The following is a 14,198-nucleotide window of genomic DNA, read 5'->3' as shown; positions in this document are numbered from 1 at the left end:
AAAGCCATCTCTGGTTCCATGGTCCTGCTTCCACCCACACAGACTCTACTCCGGACCATGTATGCCTAAAAGTGACAATCAACCTCTTTGACTTCTACTAAGTTAACAAGGCCACTCACACTTTGAGATGGATCAGACTGTTTATGTTGGTGCAGGGGGACAGGATGCATGCAGATATAGAAGGGAAATGTTTATATCCACTTAAACAACTCTCATCCTGTGTTTTGGTCATCCCACCATAGCAGTGAATACATGGTCATTCCACCCCATCTCTTTGTCTTCTTGTCATTGCTTCATATTGCTCCAAATGACTCTCTAGGTTAGAATAAACCAAATTTCCCTCCTGGACTTGGCCAGAGCAATTTAGCTATTTTCTTTTTATAGTACAGGTTTATGCTCACATTAATGCAACTAGGGTCCACCATCTACTCCAAGCAGCTCACCTAGAGAGTTTCCCAAAGGCAATTCTCTCTTTAAGAGGAGTTGAGTCCAACTGTTAATACGTTTGGGCACTTACACCTGGAGAACAGAACCATTAGGATTGAGGCCCACAGATGGCTGCCAGTACTTTTATTAGTGTGTAAAGAGTAATTGCATCTCATCCTTCTTACTCCATGAGGTATCATCAAAGAGTTTGGTGAATGATCTCCCCAGCAAGGGACGGAAGGCCATAGGGTAACGTCAGCAGGTAGAGTGATGGTCACCACCCTTCCCTGTAAGTATGTTGAGTCTTTACATGACCACATTCCAGTGTACAGGGAGCCCCATTTGTTTAACACTTGTTTGTATATTTTTCAAAGGCTTAAATTTTGAGCATGTCATTTTGATATCCAATAAATTTTAGCAGATAAAATGATATCCATCATATCACACGTACCTTATTCTCCCAACTTATTATTCAGATGAAAATAAGTTATACAGGAAAGCAAAGTGACATTAATGAAGCCATCCAACACAACAAATGGTCTAAGGAGGAGGAGATTCAGCTGTTTCCCTTTTCCTTTAAATCATGGAGAAATATGTTCTATGTGCAGAAGTGGAATCCTTCAGGCCATATGCTCCTGCATTGCCAAGCAACATGCTTTTATTCCATTATTCATACGGCTTTATATCACACCACATAGACTTCATTTTAAGTGATGTATCTGTGATTTTCCGTATGCATAGAGAACTCACAAATCTGTAGCCATAAATTTCTTACAGATCTAGCTCAAGGTGAATTTTCTCCAAGAACGTTTTCTTTCTGCTCTCATCTCATAACGAGAATTCTAAAACTCTGCCCTCATTAGGCTCAATATGTATAAAAGACTTTCTCTTATCCAAGGCAACCAGAATCTGTATGATGGGTAAACTGAAAAAATAGAGTAACCAGGGGTTATACTTTTCTAAGTCTCTTTCTCAACCACACACTGAGGACTAATACTTACATTTATCTCATTGAATAAATATGAGAATGAAATGAGTTACTACATGTAAAGTACTTAAAATGGTGCCTGGCACTAAGGTGAGGCCCAAATAAACTTTGAACAGTATATTTTACATGTATCACATATATATTAAATAAATGCATTGTTATAAATAAATTATCATAAAGTCCTTAGGGGCAATACTATGTTTTCTGTTTTGTATTCACCCTGGTATAAAATAGAGTGGGGCACGGCACTCATTCTGTGGTGAAAAATTAGTAAGCAAGTAAATGATGTTTAAATGATACTAAAACAAAAAATATTAAACCTTCTATCATCTCATTTCCAATTAATTTTTATACATCAATGTTTATCCTAAACTTCAGAAGTCTTAGAATGGTCTAATTACAAGAAAGTTAAATTCTTCATGTTGAATATGACTAACATTTTCTTCTGCATTGTCACCTCTCCATGTTTAGAGGTAGAAGAACCTGCAAATTGTTCTTTATGTATTAAGAATTGAGGATAGAAAACATTTAGGGATTGGACCTGAGATAAGAAAACAGTTCTATGTATAGTATCAATGATTCCTCAGGGTTTTTTTAATATTCTTAGCTACTATCTAGTGGATGCTTTAGCCCTTTGACTGCTATTCTGCTTAACTCACAAATCTGTCTTACATTCTCAATATTCAACAAGTTCAAGAGCCAGTTCATTAGGTACTTAAAGGGAGAAAAAAGGCCTGTTATCACCTGCTCTCACCTCCAACTCAGTATAACTAAAAGTAGATTTTTATATTTTCCTACTAAGCTATATTCTTCTCTGAATGTCCCTATTCCCAATAATGGCACCATATTCTTTCAGTCATTTAATCCTGAAACCCCAAAGACTTCCATGAGATTAAGAGACAAAGAGTGGTAGTTGTGGTGGACCCCCTCTCCCATCACCAGCCATGTAATTTGCTTACTGATCTGATCCTCAAGTCTCTGCCCCATAATAGGAGGCTGAGGACAGGAGTCCCCTAGGAGGGCTCTCAGGAGGACTGAATGAGCCAACATACTTGACGTGCTTAGCAGGGTGCCTGGCACAGGTGAGCTCCGGAAACGTTTTCTGTTGCTAGGATCTTTCGTCTAGGTACCAACACACCTACCAAGTGCTTCTCACACCCCCGTCAACCTTTCCATCCTCAGAGCCATTTCCCTGCCTAGGCGACTCTGCATCCAGCTATCTCCCTAAACCAGTCATGACTCAGTCATTCACTTATTTATTCCCAGGATGTTCAATGAAAAATTCCAATATGCAAGGAACTGCTTTAGATCCTGGGCCTGCAACAGAGAGCAAAGAGCCCTGACCTCTACTCCCATGGAATTACTGATCTAGTGTAGGGTCAGCACGCCATGGCCTACAAGCCAAATCTTGTCCAGCACCTGTTTTTGTGAATAAAATCAGGATACGGCCACGTCCATTCATTTGTGGATTCTCTGCAGAGGCTTTCAACAGTTGGAAGAGCTGAGTTATGGTTACAGAGTCTGACGGCCCACAAAGCAAACTGTACAGTGTCAAAGCTCAGTAAGATCCCACCAAGAGAAAACTTACATCACTAGAGCATTTATGGGGTCATCCTATACAAACCAGGTCAATATTCTTCAATATAGCTCATCATTCAGGTCACTCCCTGCACATCTCTGTGTCACTTACAGGTTGAACCCTCTCAGCCCGCTATCCACAGTTTCCTTCTCCAGCCTACTCTTCTCCTGCCCCTTCCCCTCAATGCTCTCATTCTTGTTGGCAAATCTCACTTCAGCAGCCTTCCCCGAACTCATTAAGGTTGCTTAGGTGTCCTTCCAGTGGGCTCCAAGAGTATTCATTTTATCACTTGTCACATTGTATTAAAATTGTCTGCTTACTAATGTGATCCCCTCTCAAACAGCAAGTCCATGAGGTCAAGAATGGGGGCTTATATGTTGTGGAAGGCTCATTACTCAGCACAGTGTCAGACACATAGCATGTAAAAAATGATAACAGGAAATACTCTTTAATGAATGAACATCTACCTCTCTTTGTTTTTTTCTGCTTTTCCCACTATGTGGATGCCTCACACACATACCTCTCCAAAACCAATCTTCCTCAGGGAAGAGTAGTAAACCTGTGATTAAAGGAACAGATGTTAATGAATTAATTTCAAGGTTTAGAAAAGATTATTTTCAAGTAAGTTTATAGCATCCATATTATGTCTAATGTGATTTAAGATCTACTTAATAGCAAAATAAATATTTTACCATTGCCATGTCTGTCTCTAAGGCAGTGAGACTAACTTTGTTCTTAATTTTCTTTTTTCAAGTAAATAAAAATGAACCACTAGATGGTACAATCATCAATTTCAAAGGTAATGACATTAGAGAGGTTTCTTTTATGAAATTGGTAAGACAATCTACTTTCATATAAAAGACCTTTACATATTTTACACTATTTGTGATCTTCAAACAATTATCAAAATCATTATGTAATTCTATAACAGGTTAATTCTGTATTTTGTTTTTCTCCATTTTGGAGAACCTCATACAACTTTTTCAAATTTTTTTTCACAACTATTAATTCAAATGCAATAAGCATATAAATTTTCTTTCATCATGACCCATCTAAACACATTATTTAATGAAATGGCAACATCCTTCAGAGATTTCTGTTTATTTTTTACCTTTTTATGTATGTGCCTTATGCCTCCACCTCTAAGTTCCAAACTCTTGAGAATTTTTGTTTTAAATTCCTCCTAAAACCAAAGTCTAACAGTGTGTTGGTGCTGTGCTGTTAATTATGTTCTCTTCCCACGAGCTCTTCCCCATGCTGGTCTCAGGGTCCCAGGAGCACCTCTCTGTGCCGTTCACTTGGTCCCTCAGTGTAGGTACCCCAGCAGTGCTTTCCCTGAGCATTGCCCTCACCTGCCACACCTGCCATCCGTATGACCTGGCAGAGTGCTATGTGCATAGTAGATACTAAATAGATATGTATGTATGTGTATATATATATAGAGAGAGAGAAATAAATTTAGGTGAAACAAATTTGATTAGACTGCCAAATAATAAAGGAAAATATAGGAATTTGTAATGAATATGTTCTTTTTTCTTTAATTTATTTTACTGATGTATACTTGATTTACAATATTGTTTTAGTTTCTGGTGTACAGCAAAGTGATTCAGTTATATACATATATGTATACATTCTTTTTCATATTCTTTTCCATTATAGTTTATTACAGGATACTGAATATAGTTCCCTGTGCTATATAGTAGGACCTTGTTGTTTATCCATTCTATGTATACCAGTTTGCATCTGTGAATCCCAAACTCCCAATCCATCCTTTCCCCACACCTGCTACCCCTTGACAACTACAGGTCTGTTCTCTATGCCTGTGAGTCTGTTTTTGTTTTGTAGATAAGTTCATTTATGACATATTTTAGATTCCACATATAAATATCATACGGTATTTGTCTTTCTCTTTCTGACTTACTTCGGTTAGTAAGATAATCTCTAGGTCCATCCATGTTGCTGCAAATGGCATTATTTCACTCTTTTTTATGGCTGAGCAATATTCCATTGTGTATATATACCATTTCTTCTTTATCCATTCATATGTTGGTGGACATTTAGGTTGTTTCCCTGTCTTGGCTATTGTAAATAGTGCTGCTATGAACATAGGGGTGCATATATCTTTTCAAATTATAGTTTCATCTGGGTATATGCCCAGAAGTGGGATTGCTGGACCACATGATAGCTCTATTTTTTGTTTTTTGAGGAACCTCCATACTCTTTCCTATAGTTGTACCAATTTACATTCCCACCAACAGTATAGGAGGGTTCCCTTTTCTCCACACCCTCTCCAGCACTTATTGTTTGTGGACCTTTTAATGATGGCCATTCTGACTGGTGTGAGGTGATACCACATTGTAGTTTTGATTTGCATTTCTCTGATAATTAGTGATGTTGAGCATCTTTTCATGTGCCTATTGGCCATCTGTATGTCTTCTTTGGAGAAATGTCTATTAAGGTCTTTTGCCCAAAATGAATATGTTCTTGATAAATACGTGAGAATTTGTGAAATTTATTTATAAATAAATAAAAATTAGGCAGACACTAAAACATTTTTATTTTAATAAAATGAAATAAAATAATGATTATTGGGTCAGTAAAAAACAATAAGCCTGTAAAAGTGTTCCATATTTTCAATTACATACAAACCTGTTATTTCGGGGGCATCCTCATAAGCTGATAATAGTAATGTAAATTGATAAAATTATTATGGAGGGCAGTTGGAATATGTATCCAAAGCCTAGAAGTCATGATAATATTTGAATTTATCTCGAGAAAATTATCATAGATATAAAGAAAGATTTAGTTACAAGAGTTTTATCACAGTGTTGTTTGTAGAAAGTGAAAACTTAAAAACATAATATAATAAACTAATATCTCACAAGTGACTGTGAGAATAAAGTATATTTCATCAATTCAATGAAATAATATTAAACCATTAAATATGAAGTTGTAGAAGTTAATAAATATAGAAAGATGTTTCGAGATATTATGTTTTATTTCTTTTTGAAAAAGTTTATTGATAGGGAGTTCTGCTTGTGAAAGTATAGGAGATTATATATACTGAATGATATTTCCAAATGAAAATATTCAAATCTGAATAAAATATAAAATGTATATTTTCAGAACACTGTTACCTGAAGTGAAAACAATATGAAATGAAAGCAGGAGTCTAAAAAACAGGTGTCAACGCTGACTTTTGCTGCGAGTTCCTGTCAAAACCTTGGGGCTGTGAATTTACCTTTGAGGGCTGCACAGGTTACAGTGGACCAGCCCTAAAAGCGAAGGACTGCCACAAGTGGGGAATTTTAAGGAGACTGCTCACAAGCCTGGGACCTCTAAGAGGTACACCCTCAATGTAAAAAAAAAAAGAAAGAAAGAAAAAGAAACCCCATTTTACAACAAGAAGAAAGCAAGAAAATTTGCCTATCTTGAACTTGGGACTAGTTGATGGGAAAATATGTGAAAGAGCAAAGGGCTAAGAATAGCCAAAACAACCCTGAACAAGGGTAGCAGAATTTGCCATCCTAGATATCAAGACCTATTATAAAGTGGGAGAAATTAAGACAAGATCAGACCAACAGACTAATGGAACAGGGTGGAGAGGCACAGGACCTTGCATAAATGGACAGGGCTCATTAGTGAAAAAGGATGAACAAGTCAATAAAGAGTGTTAGGACTATTGGTTATCCATGTGGAAAACTTTAATTGAATCCTTACCCCATATCAAAGACAAAAAAAATAATTTCAGAAGTATTAAGACTTAAATGTAAAAGGAAAAATCTATGGTTCATCTGTTGATGGGCACTTGGGTTGCTTCCTCCATACCTTGGCTGTTGTAAATTGTGCTGCTATAAACATTGGGGTGCATGTATCTTTTCAAATTAGTCTTTTTGTTTTTTCCAGATATATATACTCAGCAGTGGAATTGCTGGATCATATAATAGTTCTATTTTTAGTTTTTGGAGGAAAATCCATACTGTTTTCTATAGGGGCTGCACTATTTACATTCTCACCAACAGTGCACAAGGGGTCCCTTTTCTCCACATCCTTGCCAACACTTGTTATTTGTTGTCTTTTTGCTAATAGCTATTCTGACAGGTGTGACGTGATAACTCATTGTGGTTTTGATTTGTATTTCTCTAATAATTAAGGATGTTGAGCATATTTTCATGTGCCTGTTAGCCATTTGTATGTCTTCTTTAGAAAAATGTCTATTTAGGTCTTCTGCCATTTTTTTGTTTTGTTTTGTTTTTGTTTTTTGTTTTTTTGCGGTACGCGGGCCTCTCACTGCTGCAGCCTCTCCCATTGTGGAGCACAGGCTCTGGACACGCAGGCTCAGTGACCATGGCTCACGGGCCCAGCCGCTCCATGGCATGTGGGATCCTCCTGGACCAGGGCACAAAGCTGTGTCCCCTGCATCAGCAGGCGGACTCTCAACCACTGCTCCACAAGGGAAGCCCCGTCTTCTGCTATATTTTGATTGGGTTGGGTTTTTATTGATATTGAGTTGTATGAGCTATTTATATATTTTGGGTATTAACCCCTTATTGGTAATAACATTTGCAAATATTTTGTCCCATTCCATAGGTTTTCTTTTCATTTTTGTCTATTGTTTCCTTTGCTATGCAAAAGCTTTTTGCTTAATTAGGTCCCATTTGTTTACTTTTGCTCTAATTTCTTTTACCCTAGGAGATATAGCCAAAGAAAAGATTGCTATGATTTATGTCAAAGAGTGTTATGCTTACATTCTCTTCTATGAGTTTTATGGTTTCAGGTCTTACATTTAGGTCTTTGATCCATTTTAAGTTTATTTTTTTATATGGTCTGAGGAAATGTTCTAATTTCATTCTTTTACATGTACCTGTCCAGTTTTCCCAGCATCACTTGTTGGAGAGACAGTCTTTTCTCCATTATATATTCTCACCTTGTTTGTCATAGACTAATTGACCACAGGTGCATGGGTTTATTTCTGGGCTCTCTATTCTCTTCCATTGAGCTATGTGTCTGTTTTTGTGCCAGCACCATGCTGTTTTGATTACTGTAGCTTTGTAGTATAGTCTGAAGTCTGGGAGATGATACCTCCAGCTTTGTTCTTTTTTCTCAAGATTGCTTTGGCAACTTGGAGTCTTTTGTTTTTCCATATGAATTTTAGGAATATTTGCTTTAGTTCTGTGAAATATGTCATGAGTATTTTGATACACTAAAAATGAACTATCAGAAAGAGAAAGTAAGAATACAATCCCATTTAAAATTGCATCAAAATGAATAAAATACCTAGGAATAAACTTAACCAAGGAAGTGAAAGACCCATACTCTGAAAACTCTGAAATTCAAGAATGAAGCTCCGTCTTTAAGCTTCCCCCTTTGTACCTTCCACTTGATTAAGACCTTTGGGAATATCACAAGGGAGATACATCAGCTCCAGTGCAAAAGAAGAGAAATTTGAGGGGTGAAACAGCCCCATGTTCAGTAAAACACTGAAAAAGGAAATTGAAGATGATACAAAGAAATGGAAAGATATCCATGCTCTTGGATTAGAAGAATTAATATTGTTAAAATGGCCATACCACCCAAAGCAACTTACAAATTTAATGCAATCCCTATCAAAATACCCATGCCATATTTCATAGAGTCATCCTTTTCTTGGTCCTGAATTAAAACATGGGGAGGTCCATTGAACTTTCTGTTTCTCTTGACTAATAAACTCTTAAATTTAAAAATACACTCTCAATCATTAATTCAAATGGTCCACATCAAAATACTAATAACACTTTACTCTTCAAGGCTATTACCCTAAACCCAGCCAGGGCTCATCACATGAATGAAAGGTCTCAGGAGGAGGTGTGATCTCCTGCTGCTGTCTTTCCCTGGGCCAGTGGTTTCTGACTCTGCACCCACACCATCCTCGAATGGCCCCCTTGACTCACACTGTTTACCTGATGGTTTAGTGTCCTCTGTGCCAGGCAGGGATTTCAAGCTAACTGTTTCCCTCATGTGCCCTAACTGTATTGTTGCCAGATTTAGGGAGAAAAGTACAGGACACCCAGATAAATCTGAATTCCAGACAAAAAACAAGTAATTTTTCTGTTTATCTCAAATATTGCTTAGCTGAAATTCAAATATTGAATGGAACATACTTATACTAAAAAATTATTTATTGTTTATCTGACATTTACATTTAAGTAGGTGACCTGCATTTTATCTGTCAACTCTACCTTTGCTGAGTCCATCAGAGACTCCCCTACCAGGCTCCTCCCAATATCATTCTCTAAACCAAGACAAAGTCTCTCTTCAGAATGGGTACTGTCCTTTACCCCTCAGATTCTGTTCCAGCCATAAACTGACTGCCTCTTACTGCCACGGTTCCTTCAGATACCAGGATACCCTCTGGGCAAGGTCTCTTTTATATGTCCCCAAGCTGATCCTAACTCAGAGTGCCACAGCCCCCGGCCTGGTTCACTACCATTGGCCTCACCATTGGAAGGGTTTGAGGCTCCTTCTGCAGCCCCTGGAGCTGGGCTTGTGCATCCCCCAGTATCAGGGAACATATAGAAGCTGGACTTCTTTTTTCTAAGCTTAGGTTAGGAGGTCACTCCATCCACAGCTTTCCCCCTGGGTGGTGGGGTAGGGTTGAGGAGAGGGAGTTATAACGCTGTTTCATCCAAAGAAATGATTCTCATCAAATTTTCTTTCAATTTCCACGGGCTGAACCTTTTAAAATCCTTAATGTGGAGTCCAGTAATCCCATAACCAGTTATTAGCTCCTTCCTTTGACAATGTGAATCTTGGTAGTTTACATCACAATTGGCTTTCATATACAACATCTTTTCTGTCTTGGAACCTCAGGCAAAACTGCCAAGTTAACATCAGGAGGATACATGAGTGTATACCCAACAGGTGCTCAAATCATGCTGCCTTCTTTCTTATCCTACAGCTGTAACTGTCCTAGTGGATGGAAAGGAGCCTTTTGCACGGAGACAGTTTCCACCTGCGACCCTGAGCATGACCCTCCACACCACTGCAGCAAAGGAGCAACTTGTGTCTCGTTGCCTCATGGATACACCTGTCACTGTCCACTAGGAACCACTGGAGTCTACTGTGAGCAAGGTGAGGCTCAACTCATGCTGTCCACAGATTTAAGTGAGTCAGTTTCCTTTTGGGAAAGTGAAATGAAATCTGTGTAATAATGAAAGAGTCCGCTCTCTTCTTTCCCCCTGTATATTTGACATTATATTTCACAAATAGGATAGCATTAAAATTTAGTACTACAAAAATACAGCTTTATGTTTAGAACTGCTTTAATTTACTAACTCAAATACCCCTGTCTGTTTAGTCTAGATGTTCTGGATCTCTTGTGCTAAATGCAATCTAATCAAGTGAATTTAGATTCATAATTCAAGAACGAGCCTCCATCTTTCAGCTTCCCCCTCTGTACCTTCCATTTGACTAAGACCTTTGGGAATATCACAAGGGAGATACATCAGCTCCAGTGCAAAAGAAGAGAAATTTGAGGGATGAAATGGCCCCATGTCCGGTGGAACAATAAGGAGCCCTCAGTTTTCTAGGTTTCCTCAGCTTACATACCTCCCCGTACCTTATGACTGATGATACCCTTACCACTGGGCAAATCATGCAACGGCCTTGAGGGAGCCCGCAGTCTCCTGAGTGCTCCCCACATGGGCTGCAGCTGGTGTAAGTGTGCTTCTAGGTCTGCCCGCTCCCCCGTTTAGTACCCACCTTGCCTCAGACCTTCTGGATTCCCTTCACATCACACACACTGCAGGGTGGGAGGGCGTGGATGGAGCATGGCAGTCCTGTTGTCTCCTTCCCAAGTAGAGCTGGACCAAAGTCATTCCTTGCAGCCAATAGCACAAACTCATCTTCATGGACTGGAGAAGGAATGTGGCTCTGTACTGCACATCATCCCCAAGCAAGAAGCCCCTGTGGCACTGCACAATTTACCTCCTCATGTAACTTCCCTGACAGCCTCTCTTTATAGGCAAGGTTGGTGGGAGGCTTAGTGGGATGCAGCCACCTTTAAATCTCCCCCATCACACCTGCATCCTCTGCTAAAGCTCTGAGAACCCCTAGGGCAAGAGCAAAAATGCCCACAGACACAAGGACGAAGTAGGGCACTGGAAAAGGTGGCTTTGGGGAAAATCAGGAAAGCACGGGCTGCTCAATGTCTCAAGTTATGCATCTTACATAAATCAACACTTATGCTTCACTTTGTCTTATCTGGTGTAGTTCTAAATATCACAGCAAAATGGGTGTGAAAGAAGACCTCCATAACGCCACGCTCAGAGTCCTAAAACTTCAGTTGTGTGACAGACACAGTTGTGCTGCTGTGAGGCTAATGGGATGGCTTGGCTGCAGCTGGCCAACGTGTCAGTAAGGCTCCAGCCATGGATCCACACAGTCCTGCTTCAGTTTGCCCCTATTCCCCTACCTCCCCATCCCCACTCCCACCCCCCCATCTCGGGGCTGGCTGGGAGTCCAGGACAGTGTGGCATGGAATTCAGGAAACTTGCAGTTGAAGAATCTGGAAAATTGAGCCACAAAAACATGAGGACATGGGGATCCCTCTGCCAGCTCCTGGAATCCAGAGACTGGATCATCCACTATTTCTCTATCTCACCTCACACCCCACCCAGAAGAGAAAGCCTTAGCCTCTGCACCCATGTTTAGCAGCAGGGGCTGGGGTAGAAGAAGTTCGGGAGCCCGTCACCAATTGTGTTATATACACCTTGGGATAATTTGGGGGCCTTATTGTAATATCACATCATACATGTTGTAATTTAATCTTCCTCTGACCATTTTATCAAATACATTAAGGCAAACATTTTTAATCCTATATTCTCTGAGATTCTATGTGTGCCTAACTCTCCTCCAAAAGTCAAAGGTGTTGATAAATGGAAGACATTTAGGGTCAGAATACTAGTGATTTAGCGAAAGAAACGTTTAATTGTGTCAGAAGTTGTGACTATGAGATAATGTCTGGCTATGGAAATCTGTCTCTTTCATGATGACATTAGAGGCAGATCCCGCTCTTCAAAAATGGCCCTTCTTGGGCTTCGCTGGTGGCACAGTGGTTGAGCGTCTGCCTGCCGATGAAGGGGACACGGGTTCGTGCCCCGGTCCGGGAAGATCCCACATGCCGCGGAGCGGCTGGGCCCGTGAGCCATGGCCGCTGAACCTGCGCGTCCGGAACCTGTGCACCGCAACGGGAGAGGCCACAACAGTGAGAGGCCCGTGTACTGCAAAAAAAAAAAGAAAAATGGCCCTTCTTGGCTCCTGGAATAGGCTACACTCTTTCCTGGAATAAGAAGTTTATACACACTCTTCCCTCTGCCTGAAATGCTCTCATCTTCTCCTCAGAATCCAGCTAACATACCTTCATCCTTCAAATTTCGACTCAGACCTTTCTTTTATAGGAACGACTTCCCTGACCCTCTTTCACATAACTGAGGGTGGTGCCCACTCTTGTTCCTGTCCATTGGTGTAGAATCTCTAACACTTGTCATACAGTGCTGAGTGAATGTGTCTGCTATACATTTTATTTAGCAGTTCTCAAAGGATAAAAACAAACTGTGATCATTTTCAAGAAGCAGTTCTTGACGTTAGTGAACAGCAAAGTACTTTACCAAGATGGTGCACTTGTATTACTCCCAAAGGAATAGCTATTAGAAACTGAAGGAAATAATAGGACAAGTTAATATAAGGGCTAGTGACTATTTACAATAGCCACGTCATGGAAGCAACCTAAATGGATAAAGAAGATGTGGTACATATATACAATGGAATATTACTCAGCCATAAAAAGGAACAAAATTGGGTTATTTGTAGAGACGTGGATGGACTTAGAGACTGTCATACAGAGTAAAGTTAAGTCAGAAAGAGAAAAATCAAATATTCCATATATATGGAATCTAGAAAAATAGTACAGATGAACCAGTTTGCAAGGCAGAAATAGAGACGCAGATATAGAGAACAAGCATATGGACACCAAGCGGGGAAAGTAGGGGGGGTCGGGGGGTGGGATGAATTGGGCGATTGGGATTGACATGTATACATTAATATGTATAAAATAGATAACTAATAAAAAATCTAGTGATAGTGTTATTTCAAGTGCAATAATTTTAAGAAAGGAAAGTTTTCAGCTAATAAACATTACAATAGGCAAAAAGAAAAAAAAAACATAAGGGTTAGTGATTATAACAATAGGGCAAGCCAGATTTTTGCATCTTAAAATCTCAAATGATGAAAGTCCAGGGTATTAACCTAAAGTTTGTTTGGGTGTATGTATATATACAAATATATATTAGTATGTATATAGATTATACAGAGAGATAGCAGAGATACAGTAATGAAATTATTTTATAAGAAGAGAGTCTAGAAAGTTTGATAAAATGTGCCAGAAAAGTTATGTCACTCTCATAGTATTCTCAACAAAAACTGACCAAAGATATACCCTGCTATGCTATAAAATAAGAGCTTAAGTCCTTTATTAAAAAGTTATAGAAAATTATATCATAAAAACAGTTGTTTTGAATGGGAAAAAAAGTATTGATATTATGTGAGGGAGGGGACTATAGAGTTTTAGATTCTCAATTGAAAGTTATTTTTCTAGAGTAATTTTTATAGTAAAGTTGATTTTAAGAACTATAAACTATATTTGTTGTGAAGTCAAAATAATGAAGGAGCTTAATCAGAAATGACAGAATTAAACTTTAAGTCTCAAAAGATCCGTTTTCTTTATCTCCATTAACCCATTGACTTTGCAGTTTTCCAACATAGTAGCTACAGTACTAAAATTTAATTTAAAAAACAAAAACAGATAACAGATATCAGCCAGGCCCTGAAACCAGGCAGCAGTGAGCTCCTGCGTCTTGTCAATAGCTGCATTTTCCTTATTCCCAGAGAGCTTGTTCCTTATTGCACCATAACCAGTAGCTGTCTGTGACATGCAGTCATAATTTCTACTCAGCTGAGCAAATTATGGTCACCCAGAATGCAGAAGAAATGCCTGGGGTTCAATTCACTTTTATTGTAGTTATAAACTGGTGTGTAAATTACCAAGAAATCCAACACCAACATCCTTAAACTTACAAATCCCTGACTTCCATGTCATCTTTTTCTCTACTGCCTCTTCTCCGTCCCCATTCCAAGAAACCTAAGTCTTAGGAAATTAGTTTGGCTGCA

At 39.0% G+C, this 14,198-nt stretch overlaps 1 protein-coding gene across 1 annotated transcript in view; it reads left to right on the top strand.

Moving 5' to 3' along the window:
* The window catches only part of EYS (eyes shut homolog), a 1,685,417-nt gene that overhangs the window by 1,633,684 nt on the left and 37,535 nt on the right, over positions 1-14,198 (top strand). The window contains exon 39 of the mRNA XM_033867388.2: positions 9,931-10,103. Within this exon, the coding sequence (XP_033723279.1) occupies positions 9,931-10,103 (173 nt within the window). The remainder of the gene's footprint in view (positions 1-9,930; positions 10,104-14,198) is intronic.

The sequence above is a fragment of the Tursiops truncatus genome, chromosome 12 (assembly GCF_011762595.2).
Source record: "Tursiops truncatus isolate mTurTru1 chromosome 12, mTurTru1.mat.Y, whole genome shotgun sequence".
Taxonomy (NCBI): domain Eukaryota; kingdom Metazoa; phylum Chordata; class Mammalia; order Artiodactyla; family Delphinidae; genus Tursiops; species Tursiops truncatus.
The sequence above is the reverse complement of the archived record's forward strand: the minus strand, read 5'-3'. Positions and strand labels throughout refer to the sequence as shown.